The sequence below is a fragment of the Carettochelys insculpta genome, chromosome 7 (genome assembly GCF_033958435.1).
Source record: "Carettochelys insculpta isolate YL-2023 chromosome 7, ASM3395843v1, whole genome shotgun sequence".
NCBI lineage: Eukaryota > Metazoa > Chordata > Testudines > Carettochelyidae > Carettochelys > Carettochelys insculpta.
The window spans coordinates 56,115,618-56,141,026 of NC_134143.1; the positions used below are offsets into that span (position 1 = coordinate 56,115,618).

At 42.6% G+C, this 25,409-nt stretch overlaps 1 protein-coding gene across 1 annotated transcript in view; it reads right to left on the reverse strand.

Annotated features, from left to right (window-relative positions):
* BTBD16 (BTB domain containing 16) overlaps positions 1-25,409 on the reverse strand; it is a 46,053-nt gene that overhangs the window by 17,451 nt on the left and 3,193 nt on the right. Inside the window, exons 3-11 of the mRNA XM_074999744.1 lie at positions 24,611-24,770; positions 21,297-21,416; positions 21,111-21,194; positions 20,814-20,957; positions 19,606-19,731; positions 16,833-16,947; positions 10,189-10,258; positions 9,387-9,517; positions 5,689-5,808 (exon numbers count right to left, since the gene is read on the reverse strand). Coding sequence (XP_074855845.1) covers positions 5,689-5,808; positions 9,387-9,517; positions 10,189-10,258; positions 16,833-16,947; positions 19,606-19,731; positions 20,814-20,957; positions 21,111-21,194; positions 21,297-21,416; positions 24,611-24,770 — 1,070 coding nt within the window. The remainder of the gene's footprint in view (positions 1-5,688; positions 5,809-9,386; positions 9,518-10,188; positions 10,259-16,832; positions 16,948-19,605; positions 19,732-20,813; positions 20,958-21,110; positions 21,195-21,296; positions 21,417-24,610; positions 24,771-25,409) is intronic.

A 25,409-nucleotide genomic window follows, 5' to 3' on the forward strand; every position in this document is an offset into this window, starting at 1 on the left:
CCAGCCCCTGTGGGGCTCTGTGGTCACTGTGTGCAGCAGCCCTTAGCCCAGGGCTTCTGGCCGCTGCTGCTGCTGCAGCTGGGGGGTCCATGCTGCATGCATGGGGTCTGCAACCGGTTGTTGACTCTGTGGATCTTGTGCTGTGCAGGCCAAGTGTGTCTGGGAGGGGCCCTTTAAGGGAGTGGCTTGGGGCTTTGCTGGTCCCTTATTTCGACAGGGAGCGCTTGTGTGTGTGTGGACGCTCCGCATTTCCTTCCAGGGCGGGTCCTTTCAACATTCTCCATCGCTACATCGACATTGAACGTCGATGGCACCAACCCTGGAGCACGTGTAGACAATATGCATCAAAGTAGCCTATTTTGATGTTCTTACGTTGAAATAGGCTACTTTGATGTAGTGTGCTAGTGTAGACGTAGCCTTAAAGTTACGATAGTGTTTTTGTGTGTAATATAATATCTAAAGGGTCAAGGACTGCAGACTGGTTTATGTGGCCTTCTTACGTTCCTTCCCTGGTGATTTTAGAATATAGTAGGGTGTCTTTTGTGTTTCAGGCCAGTACTACGCTACAGAAAGTTGTCTTTAAGATACGTAGCTCCACTTATGAGAATAGCATAGCTGAAGTCAACATACCTTAGGTTGAATTTCTGTGGCATCCCCCACTGTGGAAGTCTGACAAGAGAAACCCTCCTGTCAACTTCCCTTGCTCCTCGCAACTCAACCTCTAGCAAACCTGCTTATAATCAAAAATTGGCTTTACCCAAGAAAAACAAAATGTGATAATTCTGTATTTTCTCCCTATTTAACAGTGGACGAAAAGTGAGAATAGAGCAGCAAGTGTAGATGCTTTTATACTGGTTATTAATGCTCTGAAAAGGAAGAGGAAAGCAGTGGGCCTTTGTTCAGGAGTGAGGCAGAAAAGTCAGATTTCATTGTCTGAAAAATTGCTTGCACAGCTAGGAACTCTTTTACTCCTAAGGCGTGGTTGTGTTGCTGAGCTGGTAAAATATCTGTTGCAAAATTTAGAAAATGTAAAATGGGCTTGCTTTTGATTTAATGAAACTCACTTTATCAGGTATTGCAGCTCTTCAGAGCAGCTGAGCTCTGGTCTTCACAGCACCATGGGAGGAGGGGTAAAAGTTACCCTTGCAAATCTTTGTGGGAAAGCACCTTCAGGACTGCTTCTAACTTACACTGCCTGGCAATAACACCTAAGCATCTTGTGAGTAACCCCTGCCATGTCCTCTGTATTGAGGTGAGGGAGGATCACCTGTCCTGCACCCTGGAGATTTCCTGGCTGTCATGTAGGGGTGCAAAATATTTTGCTTTATCTAGTTATTAGCAAAATATAACAGTAAATTTAAAATGTCGTTTTGAATTCAAGTTACAAGCAATGTTTCCTCTATTTTTTTTCCATCTGTATGTGGAATACGTTTTGTCTTCCATAGGCCTGAACAGCAGCAGTCACAAGATCACAAGATCTTGTGGGGCATTTCTGTATTCCAAAGCTTCTTCAGTTGGCTGCAGCAGCAGGAAGAAGTTCTGTATTATTTCCTGCTGTAACGTTGCTTAGCAGACCACTTATTTCCTCTCCACCAAAGCCCAGAGTATAGTGAGGGGCAGCAGGCTAAGGGCCTGGCTTCACTTGTCTGGAGATCAATGCTCTGGACATCAGTTTTCCTGGGTTCAATTTAACTGGTCCAGTAAGAACCCACTAAATAGACTGCTGATAGTGCCTCTGTCGACCCCTGTCCTCCACTGGGTCATGAGGAGTAAGCGAAGTCAATGGGAGAGTTTCTCCTGTTGACTTCCCAGAATGGGAATGCTGCAGAAATTCAACCTGAGGCACATCAACTCCAGCTATGCTATTCTTGTACCTGGAGTTGTGTATCTTAAATCAACTTTCTCCAGTATTGTAGACCTGGCCTAAGACACTGAAGAGACCCTGATACCTGCTAAAGTCACCAGAGAGAGAAGGTAAGAAGGCAACATAAAGTAAGGAAAGAGGAGCTGAGTATTGAAAGGATGGGAGAAGGGTACTACAATACTGGTATATATGCTAGCAACTGACACATATCAACTTCTTAATGGTGATCGCTGTGCATATGTGTAGGTGGCCACTGAAACAGCTTTGGTGAGGAAGCTTGGGAAGAAAATATACCACTAGGCAGGTGTAAAATCTTTTTTCTTTGCTGCCAACACTGTAGAAAATATTTATTTTTTCAAATATGTTAAGAGTTCTGTTCCAGGTTTCAAAATGTTGGTGTACCAGGTATTTACATATCCTCATATTTCAAAGGAAAAATAATAACTACCCAAAACCCTTAAAGAAATCTAAACTAAATAATGAAAATTTTCACACACATACACACACACACACACACACACGGCATTACTTCAGTTGTCTTATTCAGTCTGAAATTCCTCTCGTGGAGATAAGGCTTGTTCTTCACCAGTGCTCTGATACTATAGTGGTGGACATCCCAGAAATATTTTAGACAGATGGATAAGAGTTTTGTTATTACCATCTGGCAAGGAGTCATTGCACAGTTTAAGAGCTGTCCACACTCAGTTTAAGTCAAAATTAATAAATGCAAAGGATTTTAAAAAATTATCCATCAATTTCTAATTTGGTTTTATTGGCTAACGTTCTCGAACGATTTCTGGCTAAACACAGTTGGCAGCATCATGTATTTCATAATAGCATAAAGTGTTTAAATCTCATTTTAGAAAGTGACTTTCAAGCAGTGTAGGCAACACGTTCAGGATGGGATTTTGATGTCACTTCCACTGGTGTACATAAAAAAGTGTAATCCACAGATTCTATGGAGTTACTCCTGATTTATACAAGAGTAAATAGGATTGTGAGAGGCTCTTTGTTATATCCACTGTGTTGTTTCCCCTGCTATATGTGTTGTGGTGCTCATGGTACTCGTAGATTGAATACATAGGGCTAAAGAGCCGTGTGAGCTGACAGAGCAGCATGTAAATCAAGCAAGGTTTACACTAGATGAAGTGCTAGTGCTTGGACCAAAGATGCTTTAAAATATATAAAGACAGGACTTTTCAATATGATGTTTAAACTTTGTTTTTATAATGGTCATAGGATCTTCTTCAACTGTCTAGTGAGCAGCACTGCCTCATGGTCTCAGTCACACAATATCAGCTCATTTCCTAGTTCTCACTGCAGAAAGGTTGATTGCAGACATGGGAGTACACTTCTGAGCCAAAGAATAATTTCTTTATGATGTTCATGACTCATGGGAAAGAATGTCTCACAAGGATCATCTTTAAAAAAATCCCTAAGTACACCAGTTTTAAACTAGCATACATGCAAACTAAGAAAAAAAAGAGTCAGCTTTTACCCTATGGTTGATCTCTACACACAGCCCTTTTGGCTGCCACAGAATACTCCTGTCCCAATGGTTTCACTACCTGAAACTGAATTGGAATAATGCCTGTATATCTATGGCCAGAGCACAGGTAATGGTCCCTTGAGGTCTAAAATAAGCCAGCACAACCTGGAGAGGCCCAGTTCAGAATTTAGGAGGAATAAAGGTGGCTTAAAGACTCACCACTTCTCACCAATAAAAGGAGCAATGGTGAATCTAGCTTATGTATATTATTCTATGTGATAAGGAATTGAGTGTAGATTATGACACCTGATTCAGCATATTTCCTTCTGTTTCCCTAGCTACAAATTAAACCTGCTTGCTGCAAGCATGTGACTCACCAACCAACTTGCCCCCCCAGAGACTGGGCATGACATAGCAGGCCTTCCTTCTTTAGCTCTACCAGCTGACAGCTGTTGCTGCTTTGTGGTGGTCTGCTTCTTCTTCCAACTCAGCCCTGTGGGCCCACCCCTACCAGGGCAAACCAGTTCAATAACTAATAGCCGTTCATCTTCACATCTGATTCTTGGTCTAGGTTTGGGAGCACATGCTAAATTTCCATTCCACTTCTTTGGACTGCTGTGGGAGCTCCAGCCCCCGTTCTCTACTACAGTGTGGTCCTGAGATCCCTGGATAAGCAGTCAAGGCCTAACCACACAAACCCCTTTTCTAACTCTCCAGTTTACGTCCTACCTTGCTCTGTCCTGAGCTCTTTGCTTTGGTCTCTCCTCCCAGTCTATCAATTCCATTCTCACTAAGCCTCTTCCACCAGGACACCTCAGGGCTTCATAGCCTTTTTGCTATGCAGCTGGTTCTGCTGCAAGAGGGTTTTCTCCACATCACTGGTAGACGCTCCCTGACTTAGCAGGGATCCTCATGCTCCCTGCAGTCCTCTTCACCACCAGTCAAAGTCCAAGGCAGGCTGACTTAGTCCAAATTTCTTCCCAACTTGCTTTAAACTCTCTGTCTCAGCTACCTTCCTGCAGGGAGCCTCTGTTTGCCATAGTTAACTCAGCTGCATGATTCTAGCCAGGCTTTTCTCACCGAGTGAGAACCAGACACCTGCCCTCCTCCCTGGTAAGGGCCCAGCAAAACCAGGCTCAGCCTTCTTAACTTCTCCCTCCAAACTTAATACCTACTGCAGGTATGGTGGGGTGGGGAAGGGCTGATTGTGCCCACTGGTTTCCCTTAATCTCTTCAGGCCCATTTGTAGGGGGCATTTTCTGGCACACCCCATCAAACCCTCCATTAATGGACTCCCATTAGAATGTGTGGTAGAGAGATCTACTGGATAGGGCAAAGAATGAGAGTCAGACGATAAGTATATATTTCTGTTCTAGCCATGACTTGTATGACCAGAGGCAAATCTCCCCACGTCTCACAGTTTCCACATTTGTAAATGGGAATAATGCTACCTTATCCTCCTACAAAGTGCTCTGAGATCTCTCGATGAAAAACAATTACACATGTTGACTGCCCTCTCTTAAAGTCAATGTTCCTTGAGGCACAGCTGCCCCTGCTAGCCTGTAACACCAGAAGTGGTGAATCCAGATCCATCAATTATATTCATTTGAAACTCCCATTCAGCAAACCACCGATGGTGGAAATAAACAGAGTTCCAAATTACTGTCTGGTGGCATTGCCACTCACATCTCCTCCATTTCTTTTTCCAGTGTGCCCCGGAAGATTGATTTCAACAGGTTTAGTAATGTATTTTTACAATAAGTAAGTGTAATACCAGGGCTTAAATTGATTCTGATGACAAAAGACATAAAAGCCAGGGCATGAGGTATAAAATGTTAACCTCTGTCAATTTATTCTTGCACAGTAATTGCAGACTATCATATTTCATTATGACTCTGATGTATTTAAAGAACATTTAGAGTGTGAATTAAAATCAAATGCATACTCATAACTACACTGTTTTCCTAATATGGATAGAGATTGTTATTATTGTAGTATTTATTACCTTGCTTGCACCCCAAATATGACTGAAGTTACATTGTAATTCATTTTAGATCTTGAGATAACTTGCCTGGACAACACTAGTGCCACGTTTGGGATACTATGCCAAGTAAACTGCACATATGTATTATAATCATCATATGAGAAACAACATTCTATCATTTTTACTCCAACATTTGAAGATTAATGGAAAATATGCATTCTGCAATAGATTATTTAAAGACTAATTCCTAAATATAACAGGAAGTCATATTACACAGTAATGTCTGCATTCCTTCATAATGTTGATGGAAAGGTTTTTTTTTTTTTTTTTTTAACTCATTCACATTCTTACCGGCTGAAGAACGTCAGGATAGTTTCATGAGATGGTATTATCTGAATCCTTGGGTTTAGCTGTAGATATGTCCAACAGAGAGTTGTTTTCAAGAGGTGGAATTCGTTGAATGTAAACAACCTGTCAGGAAGAAATTATATATGAAGAACAGGGTTATTAGGGATTGATTTAGCTGCCATCTAAGGAAAGGAATAAATGCATAATAGAAGAGCAGCGAGAATTGAATTATAAATTGGGTTCTAGAGATATTTGGAAAACACCAATACTTCTGAATTCTGCAGCATAAGAATTACTGTAGATCAATCTAATGACCTATCTGCTCCCAATATGATATAGTTGTCTGCCTGATGTTTCAAGGTAAGGTAATTCACTTACTGCTCCAGGGTAATAAATTTATTGTTGCATGAAATTTGACCTGGTGCAATGGGTCCATTACAGTTAAGCCTAAAGCCACCTTTTACATCCTGTCTAACAGTGTGGGGGGCAGTCTCCCCTGCAGTCCCATCTTGTCATGTGAAAGATGGTAATAGGGCTAGGTTGACTGATTACTCAGAATGCCATCATGCAGGTTTTCACTATTCCAGCCTATCAAACTCACAAGTTTGTCAGGCTAAAAAGCACATTTTGCCCGAGAGCATCTTCAACCTACTTCCCCTCTATAAAGCTGACTTACTCAAGCCATATGCACGAAAAGTGAATTTTACTCTTTGTGTGACAGTACCAGTACTGTATCAAGGAGAAGAATGATGGACACTGGGGGGAGATGACATGAATGGGGAAAAATTTCTTTCTGATCCCATTATTCCAAGTTGTCCTTTTCATTGGAATTCTACAATTAAGTCACCCTAGAGCAGACATGCCCAATTTTTATTTGGCCATGGAACCCTTTTAAACTTGAAAATTTTGCATAACCTCTAATAATGGTCTTATATATGGAGCTGAAAAAGTAGACCATAAATAAGTAAATATATCAATAAACAAATGCTAAACAAGGTCACAAGATCACCATTAGTTTATCTGCACATACTTAAAAACAAAAATCACATTTAATGGATTTAATAGCATGAGTAGAGGGATTTACAGTGGTATACAATAGGGGATCGCACCACTGACTCCACATACAGTGCTGGGTAGTGACATCATCATTCCCACTCTCTGGCTAAGCTGGTTTTACACTTACCGTGGCAAACACAAACAAAAGGTACTTTAATAAAATTAATAAATGCTTACATATTAATTATTATTATAAAAAATCATAACACATTATTGTAATGGAATTTGCGCATGGAACCTTATTTTCACTTTGCAGAACCTAGGGCTCCATGGAAAACAAGTCGGGAAACACTGCCTTAGAGCACAAGTGGGCACAAAATACTTGAGTTCCAGTTCAGTGCAAAGCTCAGTCAAACCCATCTAATAAAATCAAATACCTATCGCATTAGTCTGGTCTGATCTGTATCCCTTCTGTTACTGGGCAATTGTTACTTTCCTGAATCTCTGTTTTCCTCCACAGAAGTCTTTTTTTTCTACTTTATGGATAAAGTTCATGAGCATTAGGGTGGGGTACGGTGAGATGGCAGGTGATTCTGGCATCAGAAAGAAAAATGAAATCGCAGGCTTTGTGAAGAGTCATAGCGTGAGAATCACACAGTAAATTCCCTGCTGGGCATGAGAGTATCTGATCTGATAAGGAAGACTGACAGTTTGGAAGAGAAAAAAGCATTGATGTAGCACTTTAAAGGCTAAAAAAATAGTTTATTAGGTGATGAACTTTGGTGGGACAGACCCACCTCTTCAGATCTGGCAATTCTGATGAAAGTAAACTGGCACAATGAGAATTTAATAGAAAGATAGGAAAAATTGAATGAAAACTGATAAATCAGCTACACAGAACAGAAGGAGGCAGGGCAAAGAGGGGAGGTGGGGGGAGGAGAAAATTACTTACTGGGAGTGTTTATTAAGTTAAGTGACTTACCTGAGATCACTACAAATATCAAAGATGGAGAAACTGTCCTTGTAATGCATAGGGTAATTGCTCTCTCTATTAAGACCAAGGGCAAAGTGTCAAACTTGAAAATAAATTCAGATGCCTCCCTTTGTAATCTGGTGTCTTTAAGTCTTTGTTTTAGGATGCAGGTTTTCAGGACTTTAATGCTATCGTCTGCTCCATTGAAATGCTCATTGACAGGGTTTATGTGTATTCAGATTGTGAGCGCAAGCTGCAGTTGAGCGCGTTAGCACCAGAGATTAGGGAAATACAGGAGAGGTGTCTTGGCAGTTAAAATGAGACAGCTAAGAGTAGGAGTAGACTGTGTGTTTTGCATTCCACACACAACAGTAACTACACAGCAGGAATCCAGGCAGCTTACATGAATGGTTGAAGAGCTATTACAGAAAACAGAGGGCCCCCCTGGAGCGTCTATACTACTTTTTTGTCAACAGAGGTGTTACACCTCATATGGGAGCGACTTAACTCTCCTGAGAAAATTGCTGTGTTCTACAGACAGTTTCTCAACAGAATGCATTTGTAGTGTGGACGCTCCAGGAGTTTTGTTGACAAAACTCTGTAGTGGAGACGTGGCCAAGGAGTATTTGGGCTCCCTTTGGCAGGTAACCTCAGAGGTCAGATGGTGGCTGGCAGGGACTGTTTACTCAGCCCAGGGGGTGACTACCAATGCCCTTTTAGCTGAGGTACAGAAGCCCAAATCCTGGCAAGGGAAAGTAGAACCCATACTGTGGTATCCAAATCTTCTGTGGGAACTTGGGCTGAACAGCAGTCTGGGGCCCAGGAGTGGAACTGACCTTGGTGCAGTATCCTGCAGACAGATAGATCCCAGGGATGGAAAGACCTTCATCACACAAACCCAACTGGCTTCTTCCTCCCATGATGAGTAGACTATGATATTATTTGCTTATTTTAATTGAAAGATCATTAGATGTTATTTCTTGCATCTCTTAATGGCAGCAATTATGAGGTGGGATTTTGGTCCACAGAAACTATACTCAATACAGGGGAAACATGCCCATTTATATAACACAGAGGAATTTTCATGAGCAAGGAATTTATCCAGCCAGACTGTTGATATGCTGTACTTTTTTTTTTTTAACCAATTCACAAGTTGTTTTGAAATGAAACTAATATTAACCTCCCCAGGTCTGTGTCTACACTTGCACTCCTCTTTTGAAAGAGGCATGCAAATGAGGGGAATTGAAAATGCAAATAAGGTACAGATTTACATATCTGACACCTCATTTGCATATTCTTATTTTGAAATCTCTTCTTTCAAAAGAAGAAAACCACTGTAGACACTGTTCTTTCGAAAGTAAACCCCATCTTCGAAAGAATCCTGCTTTTGAAAGAGGAATGCAAATGTAGACACAGCCCAGAAGTTTTCTTGCCATTGTATTTTTTTTCTCTGTCCAATACCATGACATAGCATCTACACTCTACAGGAATATGGCTTTTCGAAGCCTGTATGAATGTTTTGACATCTGAAGGGTAAGCCTTAGTTGTTATCTTGAGTTGCATGCTCAATAGGTATTTCCTTTTAGGGGCTAGGGGAACAAAATAATATGAATGTGAAAGGTTCTGTGAGCACTTGATTAGAAATGTTATTCTTTGGGAAGTGGGGAGGATGTGTACAGGCATTAAAGAAAATTTACATATCCAAAAGCAATGAACAGTGCGTCAATCTGACCTGGGCGATCTAAGTACTTTCTGCAACAGTTCTTGTGGAATTTTCCTTAGCTGGATCTGAGAACTCAACTCAGGAACAAGATTCACTTCTAGCCACCTTTCACAGTCTGTTGCCAGGGTTTCCTGTTTGTACTGGTTAAGAAACAGCAAAGGAGAGAATAATAACGTATGAGCAAAAAGATGTATAAACCCTGGATCCCCCTTTGTGGTACAGTAGTATTCCAGCTCACACACAGAGCTATGCAAAGCATCGGGAGAAATGCATCATTTCACTGAAATCATTAAATCTTCCACAATACAAGTATATATCACCACACATTCAGTTAATGCTATCTTACATTTTCATTCATTTTTTTACCATATTGCTCACAACTGTTAGGCCTGTTCCAAATAGATGGAAATTGTTTTAAAAGTTCAAAAACCAAAGAAAAATCATCTCTTTTTTTTTTTTTTTTTGGACAGGGGGGAATAATCCATGGCCCAGATCATATTGTTCATTGGAATACTAAAGTGTTAATTAGTTGGTGAATGACTCAACATTTACATTTAGATCCAACAGTCTAAAGTAGGTGTTATATTTCATATCATAATCCTCACAGAGCATTGATAGTAATGTATTGTAAATGCAAATAAATACCCAATATGGTATTACAATCAAGTCAGCATATTTGAAAGAATTTACTAGTGGGACTTGAGAACGTTTAAGACGGTCTGAACTTTCTAGTCTGGAGGTATGAGCTATAACATGAAGCAATGCTACTCATTTGAATTTTTTTTAAACTTCAGTAACTTTTCTAGCTCACCTTACAAGCAGTACAATAATAGCTACAGACATTGGCTGAACAAATTCCATTTTTCATAATGGACACACACCTAGAACAAAGAAACAACTAGTTTTAAAAGCAAAATATAAAATATTACAGCATTAAAAAAGGAGGTGAGTATGGTTTGATGGTTAAAGCACTGATCAGGCAAAACGAAACCACACTATTTACTCTGAAGTTGTACTGGAACAGTAGAGGACTTATTTAACCTTTCTGTGCTTCAGTTTACCTATCTTACCCATCGGCTTATCCTACTCTCCTATCATCTTTAACTGTAATCATTTAATTGGTAAATTTAAACAGATCTTTACAAAATGATTCAGAACTCATCAGGTAAGAGAGACAGGAAGTTGCATGCAAGACAAATAGTGCAGGCAACTATTCCAGGAAAGAAAAGTGAGGAGAAACACAATGAAGTAAGAAAGAATTCTCGAGTAAATTGGCTTGGGAGCTGGGAACTGAACTGAACTGGGGGATTTGGGAACTGAATTGGGAACTGAAGCGAGAGATTGTTCCAAGCACAGGCCAAGGCCAAGAATGCCAGGGCATTTTGGACAGACTGATCTGAGACACACCCATTATATGGAGATACACATCTCATAAAACTGTAAGGGACCTCAGGAGGTCATCCAGTCAAATCCCCCGCCCTCTTGGCAGGACCAAGCACCATCCCTGACAGGAGAGGGTTGACAAGAAAGGAGAAGGTTGTGGTAGTGAACACTAGATGTGACCAACACATTGATAAAGGTTTTACTACTGGGGACAGAGTGAAGAGGAGATATTGGTGAAACTGAGGGGGAAGGCATGACAAGACCTTACATCGGGAAAGAGTCAAAGGATGTACTAGAGTTCTGAGCCTGAGCCACACATTGATAGCACAGTCATCACTTGTTACAGGGAAGGATGCAGAGCAGTGGATTACAGAGGAAAAGGGAGAAGTTATTTTGGAAAGACTGATTTGGAGATGTAGAGGATGGTATATGTAAAGTGCTTTAATATGTACCCATTTTACAAAGCTGTTTTACAAGCATAAAGCTAAAACCAGATCTGAATGAAATCACTCTAAATGCTGGAATTAGTAGACTTGAGAAAACAAAACAGCAGTCATGTCGCACTTTAAAGACTAACAAAATAATATTAGGTGATGAGCTTTTGTGCAGCAGACTCACTTCTTCAGATCTGGAGGTAGCGCTTTTTTGGAAATAGTGCTGAAAGGGAATTGGCATGATGATTATATAACAGAGAGAGACAAACCGTAAGGAGTGGAAATATTGGTAATGTGCTAGACAATATTGACCACCCATCATCAGATCCCTAGGATGCCAGACAAGAGGTTCAACATGTACTTTTAGAATTCTCCCTCTAGCAGACATCTTGGGGCAAATGTGAGGGTGACTACATAGCAATAAAAGAAGAGGTATTAATTATCTCCTTTTCTGTCTGTGAGAAATAAGCTTTCCTATTCATAGCTCCTGAGGTCAAGTGCAATTTGCCAAGAGCTTCTCATTTGGCCGGCTCAAGGAAAAGAGAATCAGTTGTAAAAATACATGAAACATTTTCCAGTAAAATAACAAACCAATGAATGATTCACTTCACGGCTGTTTGCAGATCAAGGGTGTCATTTTGTGCTTCCGTTTGGTGACAACCACATACTTTTCCATTCTCTCATCCTAGGGATGATCAAGCAGAGCCCATGTGCCAAGAGAGTAAAAATAGATCCACTGAGAAGTAAAATAAATGGTAGATGTGGCGTGTGGGCAGCACAAAACACACTTATGCCAGCATGCTCACATGAAACAGCAGTTTCATAGTCTGCTATAGAGAAGAACTAGTACAACTCAACTAGCATTATAGGTCGAACCTCAAGTAAAAGCCATAAAGGAAAATAATAACAAAACATCAATGGTTTTTTGTGCCGGTACTTGCTGGTACTAAGTACTGGCAGCCCCAGGTCAGGACTGTGGGATTGTTTGGGGGAGGGGCTGGGGGAGGGAGGTAGCTGAGTACTGGCTCCTCTTTTTTTTAACTAAACAATAAAAGCACTGACAAACATAGATGTGTGATAGCAACTAACTTTGTCTCTGTCTATTCTATGCTAGCAACAACCATATATAAATGCTAAGATGGAGTAGCATGATTAACCTGAACTGTGTGGACAAGAACATTAACCCAACTATCGAAACAAAAAATCAGTCAAGTAGCACTTTAAAGACTAACAAAGTAATTTATTAGGCGAGCTTTTGTGGGACAGACCCACTTCTTCAGACCATAGCCAGACCAGAACAGACTCAATATTTAAGGCACAGAGAACCAAAAAACAGTAATCAAGGAGGGGTAAATATGGAGTCTGTTCTGCTACATGGCTATGGTCTGAAGAAGTGGATCTGTCCCATGAAAGCTCACCTAATAAATTACTTTGTTAGTTTTTAAAGTGCTACTTGACTGCTTTTTTGTTTTGATAGTGTATAGACGTGCACGGCTCCCTCTCTGTTACTATAACCCAACTATGTTACAGATACGGCATTTTTAGCTAGCCTAGAGCAGTGGTTTCCAACCTTTTCAGTAACACGGCACTCCACTGAGACAAACAATTCCCCACTACACCCACTTTTTTCAGTTGAATCAATTGTTCATAAATGTCACATTTACCTACATTTATTCTGGTTACAGTCGTACTAGTGAGGTTTGCAACATAGTAGTGCATACAACCAGCTACCAAAGCACAAATGCATCAGGGTTTCATATCCACCACAGAATTCACTGTCTTAGACAGCAAACACAGGCACATTTTCAAAATCTGCTCAACGCCATGCTAGGTCCACTGAAACAGGCCTCCCTCCCCTTCCCTCCTTCCATTCCAGCCCATTGGAGCAGGATACAGCCTTTAAACCATTTCCCAGCTCCAATAATCTCCTGCCCTCCACCCCTCTCCCTTGCCACAGCAGGGAGCGGGGCTGGGCTCCCTGCCAGCTCATTTGGGCTGGGAAGCAGCATTTCAGCTGCCTCCTGGCATGAATGGGGTCCTGCAGGATTGGCTCTGCAAAGCGCCACTGCATGGGGGCAGGGGGTATTGATGACCCCTGTTCCTGATGAGGCTTGCTGCTTGAGCCGCAGCTGGTGCAGGGTCATCAATTTCCCCACTGCGGTGGCTCTGCAAAGAGCCAGAGGGACTGGAGTTTGCCAAAATTCCATGGCACACTTAGACAGCTCTCACGGCACACCAGTGTGCTGTGGCACACTGGTTGTAAACCACTGACCTAGAGCATAGTTTGATAAAATGACTTGCACTATTTCAGACACACACACACACACACACAAAACAAGCAAACATGGTTCTTAATATAGCTATTTTTGGTTGCAAAGAGGAGAATAACAATACACTGAGAATCTGAAGACTTATCTAAGTGATTTGTTACATGTTACAGAGTCTATTGCAGTTAATAAATCTTTCCACTGATGTCACTGGGCTTTGGCTCATGTCTTTAAAGAACATCTTCCTTTTGGGGGATAGATACAACAAACAGGAAAGACTGAGGAGATGTGGGGGGATTTTCATTTGTTATTTAAGAAACTTTCACACTGGGCAAGAAGTTTCCAGTTTTTGGACACATCAAACTTGGGCTCCTATTAGACATGGATGTAAAATGGCAAGAGGGACAAACATGGTTAGGTTATTTTTCATGGCTTCTGTTCATTGTTCAGTCTACTCTCCTTACTATGCAAGGTTTCAATGTACGGATGCAATGGAACCCGTCAATTGTCAGCAGCAGCATGGCCCTTTAATCAGACTATTGCTAGAGAAGAGTTCCAGTATGAAGGCTTTCAAGGGTTCTGAGCAATGACCGCATGAATGACTGGTACAGCTGTTGTAGCCCGCAAGCCTCATCTTGCTGGTTGATAGGTAGAAATTGATTTTTGGTTGCATAAATTCCCTGCTGTGTTGTTCTTTGTATGCTGCTTCCTCTGCTGTAAAGTAAATGATTTTACCTTGATAGGAGTTTTAATTTGTTGTTTTGCATACTTCTAAAAACAATCAGATCCGCTGATTGGGGATGGGGGGCGCAAAGAAGGCAGTTGTCCCAGGCCCCTTTGAAGTGCCAGTAGCACTGGCTGGTCCACTGCCACAGTCTTGGAGATACTAAAGGCAATGTCCTTTGGCCCTACCCCTTGCACGGGTGTGGAATAGGGCTCCCCTCCCACTTTGCCCCAGGGCCTGTGGTGGCTGTTGGTTCTGCTGAAAGCAATTCACAAACAAAGAGTGACATCGCCAATGCATGCTGATTGAACAGCTTGTCCTAACCCAGGGGCAGGCAAAATATAGGCTGCAAGCCAGATCCAGCCCCCAAGCCCAGCGGGAGACTTGGACAGGATCCCTGCCTTCCCTGCCCCCTGTATGCCCCAGCCTCAGCCAATGGGAGCTGTGAGATTGTACCGGAGGCAGGCACACCAGTCAAAACTTCCCTCCCACACCTGGCTCCCTGCTCATAGAAACATATGGCCCCTGCAGGTGGGTGCAATGAGTGGAGTGCAGGGGCAGGGAAGGCAGGGACCCTGACTGAGGGATATGCTGGCCTGCTGGCCAGAAGCTGCATAGGTAAGCATCTCTGAGCCAGTGTGCGCCTCTGGCACTCTGGCCCTTCCCTCCCCCAACCCTCTATCCTCTCCTGTACCCCCACCCCATCCCATGTAAGCCAAACCTTCTGCATCCCCAGTCCTGCTCCAAGTCCTGCATCCCAGACTCTGTACCCAATCCCCCGTCCCAGGTTACAACCCCATTCTTCACCCAAACTCCCTTCCAGATCACAACCCCTCTGGCACCTGAATCTCTTACTCTGAGCTCCCTTCTGCAGCCAACCTCCATCCATACCATGGAAGAGTGCGGCCCTTAACCACTTACCATGACCAAATTCATGGAGTGCCCTCCCCCATCAAAAATTATTGCCCACCTCTGTCCTCATTTAACTAACACATTTCTGCTTCTGCTGACATATTTCAATGCCAGTTACAGCAAGAGGAGTTAGTCGCTATATTTTATTGGTAAACCACTAGGCAGCCACAGGTCTTACTAGGAACTGGGTCATTCCAATAGAGCTGGTGTGGTTGAGATCAGTTTTCATATAGTCCTCTCCTGCAGCACTGAGGTTATGTCGACACTTAGGAAAAACTTTGAAATGGCCATGCTAATGGCCAAATTGAAGAATACTAATGAAACACTGAAATGAACATTCAAGGCCTCATTAGCATGCCGCTGGCCACGGAACTTTGAAAGTGCCGCATTTTGCTCCTGTGCGGCTCATCTACATGGGGGTCCTTTTCAAAAGGATAGGAATAAGGGGAGTTCGATGTTTGCAGGGTCCTTTCGAAAAGGACCCCCATGTAGATGAGCCGCGCGTGAGCAAAGCGCAGCATTTCGACCGGTGACATGCAAATGAGACACTGAATATTCATTGCAGTGTCTCATTAGTATTCTTCAATTTGGCCATTAGCATGGCCATTTCAAAGTTTTTGCTAAGTGCAGACACAGGCTGACTGCATTGGTTATGGTTGCAGCCTCAGCATCAAGTACCAGCATTAATTGCTGTGGTGTGCTTGTAACATGGCTAGCCAATAAAAGACAAGATTATGTCCTTTTGGTGCTTTCTGTCTGATGTACTCTGTCCTGCCATATAAGCGTCCACCTCATTTAAAAATGAGAAAACATGTTCACCATGTTAGAGAAATTCCGTCTTCCAAGTGATGTCCACAGTGCATTTGCTGCCATCTTTTCATTTAGGTGCCAGGGAAGACTCAGAAGTGGGGCATTAAACACTCCTTGCCCAGGTTTTCTTAGTAAGACCTTTGCTAGATAAGACAAGATAGTACTACTAGGACTACTAAGCCACTCAACAAGCATCATATATAAAGCATAAGTCCTTATACACCGTAAAGAGCTTAGAACTTGATTCTTTAAAGGAAAACAAAAAGTTGTAGTGCAAATAACACTCACAGGTTTTTAAATGCAGGGTGTGCAGGTAAAGGTGAATAACTGATTATGGGAAAGCTAAAGAAATACAGTGGAATAAAAGCATTAAATACATTTTCTGAGTGTGATTCTCTCCATTCTGGTGCTTCTTTGCATTCAGGAGAAGGAGGAGGATACAGAAAACAAATGTGATATCTAATGAGATACTGCGAACTACCTGCCCTGACAAAGTGCTGCCAGTATACAGATGGGTTCTGAACAGCTGTACAATCAGCTGTTCCACACAATCTATCACAGCTACTCAGGGACTGATTTACACAGGTCAGAAAGAAGTGACCTAAATGACCAAATATGTAGGGTTAGCCTGGCATTCCTCTACTGCTCCCAAGATCCAGTCAGTTTCTGCTGTACACGTGTGTGTATTTTTATGGTAGAAAGGCTGCTGGGAAGAATGTCTATTGTAGGTGCTGTGTTGCAAATAACCCATATGATACATGCAGCAGATGCAGTGATCACATCAGTCACAGTCCTCTGGAGCAACTCAGCCTAGAATCCTAACCCTTCAGTGCCAAAAACACAGGCTTTGACAATTTGAGGTAAAGAAAAAAAATCACACAGCATCACACAACCGGCACCTCACAGCGGCACAAAGTATACTCACTTCTGGAAAAGGCTAGGAAACTGCAGCACTGATGCAGCAGCCAGGACTCCCACAACATCGCCTTCTTCCACCTCTGGTTCCGTCTTGTACAAGTTCTTCAGCGCTATAGCAAAGGCTTCACAACGCAACACACAAACAAATAAACCCTTCAATGTTAGGTTGTGCTCTCCTTTACAAAGGCGACACCTGCTGCCCAAAGCATACAGAGACTCTCCTGTTCAGTGTTGATAGTAAATTATAGCTGATGTCACATGCTAGGGAAAAGTCTTGGAGCAGACCCAGCCTTACTGTTAGTTTCATGTTCAATTAATGCTGAGAAATTAAACTTGAACTTACTGCCACAATCCAAGAATCTGACACCCTCTGAATGGTGAAAAGCCCCAAAAATACCTGTGTCAAGACCTTAAGAGGAAGATACTGAAAATTTGATTTTTTTTCCCAGCAAATTAAGGTGTGTCTACACTAGGAACCAACTTCACAGTTAACTTTGAAATTAGGGACTACATTGAAGGAGCCAGCAGAGTCTACACACTTTTTCCCTTACTTCAGTTAACTTCAAAGTAGGGAGCCCAACTTTGAAGTCCTTACTCCATTCCCAGGAATGGACTAGAGCCCTACTTCCAAGTTAAACTTCAAAGTAGGGTGTGTGCAGATGCTCCACTTTGAAGTAAGCAACTTCAAAGTTATTTTTATAGTGTAGATACAGCCTAGGTGTCCTATCTCAGCTGCCTTTCCTGCGAAGGGTGTTTTGCATGCTTTCCCCTTGGGGTTACAAAATAAGTGAGGTCTAGGTAACAAAATAAGCACAGGCTACACTCTATGATCACATTCACACCTGTGCGTCGGGCTAGTCCAAACCCATGCTCCTGCTGAAGTGGGGTTTAAGTAGTGGATTGTCCTTATGTTTGTGCCTTGCTTATGACTGCTAGAACATAAAATGCCACCCTGCTCCCACTGCACTCCGTGGCTCAACAGGAAGGCTGCCTGAACTGACTGGCAGGGGATGGACAGACAAGCCCACGGACCTTAAAGGAAGGACGAGACGGGGCTGCACCAGATTCTCCCAACCCACTTCCCACACACACACACCAGAATGCACATGGAGATTGTGCCTGGGCAAAGGCGGCCCAGAGATTTCTCCACCTCCCACTAGTCACATATTGGCTAGATGGGAAGGGAAGAGTTGATCCTCTCCCCTAGCCTGCACTTCATTTGCTCTATATGAAGTCTATAGTGCATAGAGCAGCACGTCTGCCCTATAATGCAGGTGTAATCTGAATTACATTTTCAGGGTATAGTCTGACAGATCACCAGGTTTAGGGTTGGGAGGGACGTTTTCCTTCAGGATATGATGGGCAGAAGTGCAGATGACACTTTTTGGTCTTCCTTGCAGCTTCCCAGAGGCCTGGTTGTAGGTTATTAAGGTGTAAGGACTGGAATTTAAGAGGGTACATATAGAAGTGGAGTTTGTAATTTTGTTGCTGCACCCTGTGGCCAGTGCACAGTGCAACTAAGAGGCTCAAAGGGGCTTGTCCCCAGAGGTAAAGAGGAGTGAGAGAGCCAGGATATAATTGGTGTACATTATCAGCCTCAAGGCAGAAAGGGAGCCAGTATGTCTTTTTATTCTGAGGTCCCTTCCTGGGTGCTCTCACTCCCTCTTGGTGTGTGTGTGGCAGGGGTGGGGGCAGTGAGAGGCTTCTGAGGTGGGAAGAATCCCAGGAATTAGTCTGAAGGGGACAATCTTGAATTTTGGTTAATTGAAATCAGACCACTGTATTGGAACCAAGTAACTACCTGGCATTTGAAGGGGGGGCATTTAGCCCATTCCCGTTCCCTTCTCCCCCATTAAAGTTAAATATTGGTAAAGTTGTGGCCTGCCACTTTAAACTGTATGTCTGTGTCTGTGTTTCATTCTCATGTGTGCCCTGATTAATGGGCCAAATTCCAGCATCAAAAATCTCCCTGAAAACAAACATTGCCACAAAATAAGAAATGCTTAATTACTCTGACATTTCTGAAGCGCCTAAATAACAAATCTCTAGCTTTTATTTTTTCACCCACGGGCTACATCTACACCACAGAGATCCGTCAACAGAAGTTCCTGTCGGAAGATATCTTCTGACAAAACTTCTGTCGCTAGATAGCAGCCACGTACAAAAGTGAATTCACTCTGACAAACAGGCCAGACTACCTGGCCACTCTCTCAACAGAATGGCCAGCCAGAAGCACAGCACACAGGGCTGCCTGGTATCCGAGAAGTCCTGTCTGTTGACAGAGGGCCCCTCCGAAGCACCCACGCTGGCTTTCTGTCAACAGATTCTGCCAAGAAAGCCGTTGTGCCGCATGGGGGAACAGCAGAATGCTGCTGACATAAGAGGCATCTTCTGCCCATTTACTGTCAACAGAACGCTGTTTTAATGTGGATGATCCATGAGTTTTGTCGACAAACCTCTCCAGTGCAGATGTAGCCATAGACCACAAGGACCTATTATTTCACTGGAGAGTGGTGAAGCTCTGGAATGGGTTACCAAAGGAAGTGGTAGAATCTCCTTCCATAGAGGTATTTAAATCCCAGCTTGACAAAGCACTGGCTGGGATGATTTCGTTGGGATTGGTCCTGCTTTCAGTGGGGGATTGTATTTGATGACCTCCTGAGGTCCCTTCCAAGCCTATGATTCTATGATGTAGGAATGTTGCAGCTGCAGTTAAGTATCCAGTTTGTATTCAAGGTGACAGTCACTATCTAAGAGACAATTTCCCATCTCTACATTACCAGTTCTAGTGATGTCTGGGTCCTCAACATGCAGTGAAATGGTGATCTTTTTCATTTTTGACTTCTGTTTGCAGAGTGCCTTAGTCTTCTGAGCAGCAGAGTTGGACTGTTTATTGTGTTTGCTTTCTGACAAGAAACAAGTTTGGATATAAAGTAAAAGCTGTTTTATGTGGCACTTTAACAGCTGGAAAACTCTGTAAATAGGTATTTCTGATCTTCTTGGACAGTCCAGTTTATAGATCAGTTGGCAGGGGGCCAGCAGGCTCCCTACCTGGCTCTGCATGGCTCCCCTGAAACAGCAACATGTCCTTGCTGCTCCTAAGTGGAGGAACAGCCACAGGGGCTCTGTGCATTACTCTTGCCCTGAGTGCTGGCTCTACAGATCCCATTGGGCTGAGATCTGTGGCTAGCAGGAGCTGTGAGGGCAGCACCTCTTGGTGGAGGCAGCGCACAGAGCTGCCTGGCAGAACCTCAGCCGAGATGCATCAGGGATATGGCCCTGTGTAGGGGGAGCTGCCCAAGGCGAGTACCACCTTGAAACCCCTCCCGCTCCCCAAACCTCTAACCCAGAGGTGCCTCCTACATCCCACACCTTTCACTCCTGGCCCCACCACAAAGCCTGCACCCCCAGCCACAGCCCTCATCCCCTGCCCACCTTATTCTGGTTAACTAGGAGTTAACTGGCATATTTGACTAACCTGCAGCTCACACTCCCCCAGCGCAACAGATAACAAAACTTTTAATGTTGAAAATTCCATACGGACTGATGGTATTGCACTCACTGCAGATATTCCAGGACACTTTGCTACGCAACTCACTTTGGCTGCCAAGGGAAATTGAGCTCTCATCCTGGCAGTGGTTCTTCCACAATCAGGACGAGGAGATATTAGCTGAAAGCTGTACAATATTTTCATTGATTTCCCTGCACTATGGGTTAGTCCCACGTTCTGATTGCCATGCAAAACTCGAAAAAGCTATCATGAGTCTGTGCTCTCATTTCTCTCCTGTGGAAGAATTAACCAAGAAGTCAAAGCCTTTCAGAACCACTCCGAATTCAGAATCACCCCAGGTAATGGACATTGTTCCTGAAAAGAACCAAACCTTAACTATAGGAGATTAAAACACATTTGATTTCCTATTTATCTTCTCCTCTCTGAGACAACACCACAAGACTTGTGAATTTTTTCATTTGACACTCATAAGAATACCTTTTTTGCTTCTGTGCTGGTTTTCCGAACCGTTGATGTTCATTGACTCTACTGCAGAAATTAAAAGCTGTGACAATGTCTTGGATTTAAATAAATAGATACGATGAAGCTCCCATATGAAGCCCAGGCACTCCAAGGCCACATCTAAAGAGACAGAACAGTGGGGTCATTAGAGCACTTGTGTTAACATTCAGGTTCTGATCCTAGTTCCACCACTGAGAATGTGGAATAATTCCATGGAGTGGTTTTTACTCAGCTCCTTTATTTCTGTTGCAGTATTCATCTAAGACAACTCACCTGGTTCCATATCTTTGGTCATCTGCTGTGTATGGGAGAAGATGACTTCATATGGGTAGGCTTGATTGGAGGGTAACCTCAGACAAGAGAAATCAAGGCAAAACCAACAATAAATACATTTATTCTTATTCCGCCTACTGCTTTTTTTCAGGCTATAATAAAAAGATCTAAGAAACCGTTCTTACCTCTCCAGTTCAATGCCCTTCTGAGATTGTGGTGGTAAATGTGACCACGGGACTTGAATTTCAAGTGCCAGACTTGATGTTTGAACCTTTGGTTCACCAGACAGGGAAACAGGTGTGTCAGCTGAAGAATTAAATAAAGAACATTTCCTTTTTTCCACTCAAGAACAATTGGATTGATTGTGTGGTCACTTTAAAAACTCCAAGGATTGAATTCTTCGTTCATAAGTACAATTTCTTCACAATTTTCACAACATTCACAGAGCAAAATACTTCTAGTCTGTCTTGTCAGAATCCAAATGTAGGATGATTAGCACTCCTGTGTGCTATGATAATACAAATAGCAAATAACAGACTAACAGATAAATAAAAACCACAGCAAAGCAAGAAAAGACTGACACTGGGAATTCTTGGGATAAGGATGGCTAAGGCACAAGTGTGCCAGGGAGTTGCATTCAACTTCTGCTCTGCTGTATGCTTCCCTTTGGCCCACACTTAGGCTCTAATTCAGCAAAACATTTAAACTGTCTTAATTTTAAGGCCAGGATTAAAGTCCATTTGTTTCAATGGCGAAATATATTTAAAGTGAAGGACATGCAATAATGCACTGTTAAAGAAGTGCATTGCCTAAGAGCCAAACTGGAGTGCAAATCTATCTTTGCTCCAATTTCCCAATAATGAAATGAGAACAATGCTCTAATTAACTGGTCAAAATGCAAAGCTGTACCACTTGGGGGGAAAAGTACGAAAATGCCATAAAATAATCATGTTTTTCATTAGAAGTTCGAGGTTTTTAAAATTTTCCCACCAGCTCTCGTAGGCATACCGCTGCCCTCTACTGGATAGAATCCAGACTGCTAATAAACCTTATGGCTAGCTGCATTTCTCTTATCCCAGTTATGGGGAGGAGGATTTGAGTTCTATTCCTGTCACCACTGATTATATCCAAATAGTTATACTGTGCAGCACAGTGACAACTGTGAAGTTTAGGCAACTGCAGCTTTGCCACCATTCTTGTCCAACCTCAAAGGTGTATTGTGTGGCTAAATTAATTGTTATTTAAAGCACCGTACAGAGCCAGACAGGTACCTGGAAGTCACCTGCTACAAGACAGGCCTCGCAAGGGAAACAAGAGGACACCACTGACCATCACATACAGCCCCCACCTAAGGCCTCTCCAATGCATCGTCAGTGATCTACAACCCATCTTGAACAATGATCTTTCACTCTCACAGCCCTTGGGAGGCAGGCCTGTCTTCGCCTACAGAGAGCCTGCCAACCTTAAACAAATCCTCACCAGCCACTACAAATCACAAACCAGTGACTCTAGGCCTGGAACCAGCCCCTGCAACAGTCCTCGCTGCCAACTCTGCTCACATATCTACACCAGTGACATCATCACAGGACCTAACACCAACCATACCATCAGGGGCTCCTTTACCTGAAAATCAACTAATCTAATATATGCCATTATGTGCCAGCAATGCCCCAATGCAATTTACATTGGCCAGACTGGACAGTCTGTACATAAAAGAATAAATGGACACAAATCAGATATCAGGAACGGTAATGTACAGAAGCCTGTGGGAAAGCTCTTCAATCTCCCTGGACACTAAGTAGCAGATTTAAGGGTGGCAGTCCTGAAATAAAGAAATTTCAAAAATCAAATGGAGAGAGAAGTCTCTGAGCTGCAATTTATTTGCAAACTTGCCTCTATTAACCAAGGATTAAACAGAGACCGGGAGCAGCTCACACCTTACAAAAGTAGCTTACCTGCCCTAGGTGTTAACAGCTCCACATTAGACTGACAATGGGCCATAGCCCAACTGTCTTATCTGACCTGTTTTTCCCTCTCTTTATACCTACTACTGACAATGGACCTTTTCCACCCTGACTGGATAAACCTTGTCAGCTCTGGCCCTCCCTTTTACTAGCAGCTCACTCTTTAAATAGCCCTCTGAAACCACCCTCCCTCCACTGATGAAGCGGGTCTTTGCCCTTGAAAGCTTATGCTCCAAAATATCTGTTAGTCTATAAGATGCCACAGGACATCTTGTTGTTCTCGAAGATACAAACTACCATGGCTACCTCTCTGATACATCGCAAAGTATTATTTTTCACTATATTTCTAGACAACTATATCTGTGTTGAATGACTTATTGCTCAAAACCCATGTTTCTGATGTGAATTGTACCCATTACTTTAGTTTTGCTAGGGATTAGGCCTTGTTATATTAATAATGGTGTCACCTAAAAGCACTGACAATCTTTTAGAAAAGGACCCTTGAAAGATTTGTACCAATGTGTGGTAATCAGTGACACAGGCATGACTAGGGTTGGTATAACAATAACTCAGATACCAACACAGAACTCCATCCTCACCAAGTATTTTTTTGACCAGATCTGGAACTTCTTTTGAGGTTCTAAAGTGCTCAGACAACAAACCATGCAAAGCTCCTTCTTAACTGGTAGATCCACTCCCCTTCTTCTGCAGCAGTAAAATGAGAAATGCTTTGCTGGGCTGTAGAGTCTGTCCCAGAAGGCAGTTAGATCTATCACTATTTCATGGCTTTGCTCCTAAACGTTGTACTGTTTAAAAGGGCAGCAGAAACATTTCTGGAACTTGTTGCCAATACCAAACATGCAAAAATCAAGCCAGGTCCAAAAGAACAAGACTGGCTTTTTTTTAAAAGTTAGATTTTTTTTTCAAAATATTTTTTCTTTGAATTCTGTTTCTACAGACTGCTTGTCGCGGTTTTCAAGCTCTTCCTTGCAACCACAAGGATTAGAAACAAATCTTACCTTTATCCTTCTAAGAAAACCTGAGATTCTCATGTACTTCTTTGTCTCCAGAAACTGGGGTTTTAAGTCACATGCCAAATATACGAAACTCACAGTAACATTGTGAGAGATGGCAAGACTGCTTTTTCTGCAGAATGGGAGGGTAAGCAGCCATCTCCCTCCAAAAGAAAAGTGACTGGAGAGGGAAACGTGCCTCAGCTGGTACGTCAAAGACATCATGCTTATTGCCCAGATTTAGCAGGACAACTGGCCAGTCCTAAACACCCACTGAAGGAGAAGGAATCTACTGTTTCCAAACACGCAGTGGGGGAAGTAGCATCCCTAATGGTGGTGGCTGAGGACATGGATTTTTCACAAGTACAAGGGGCACCCAACGGTCTGGGGTTTTAGAAGGGTGAAGGCAGGATTCTAAGGTCAAATCCAAACTTACCCAAAGTTCAGGAGTGTTTGGAGTGGAGATTTTCCTCTAGGCATATTTCTGTTTAAAAACAAATCATGCTTTCTCCCGTCTCCCTACCTGTCATTATCCTCTTCAGGGTCTCATTGAGGCAGACTCTGAAAGCCTTATTAGCTTGTGCAGTTCCTAACAGATCACAGCTTAGGCCATAGGGAAACTGCCAGCGATTGGTGAAACCAGCTTGTATGCGGAAGTAACGTTGTCTCAAGGGCAACGGAGCCTTAAACAAAAACACATGGATAAAGCTTTGTAATATGGATTTCTCAAGGTCTGGGTTTCTACACCAAAGTGTATAAAATTCTTGGAGCATGGCAGTCTAAACTATGCCATGTACACTGGTCATCACATCTCAGAATGGAAATGGAACAAATAGGAATTGTGCAGCAACTCCTCCTTTCTGACCTAGAGCTTTGGGAAATCCAAAATCTGTAGGACCCATATTTAAACACATCAGTCTTGGTTTTACTAAGCCAGTATTCATCAGACAAAGTTATTCACAATACAAAGCCCACCTTACATCAAGTCTCTGACTTCTCAACTCAGAACTAATCCAAACAAATATTCCACTACAAACATTGACACTCACTTCACTTCATACAAGACCATGAAAAAATGCACAGTTAATATAATTACTGGGTGAAACGTTAAATTGGCATTGGCTCTCCAGTAATATATGTGGCTGTTCTGATGTGCTTCGGCAGGATTCTGAATTAGTAACAAAACCTGAAACTTGATGCTTTTCATGTGCATAACAGACATTTTACATGGCTCTAATTATTGTCACCCTCATTTACTTGCATCTTTTGCTATGCTGCCCTCTCTCAGGTCCAAAGACATTTTATACAGGTGTGCTAGCAAG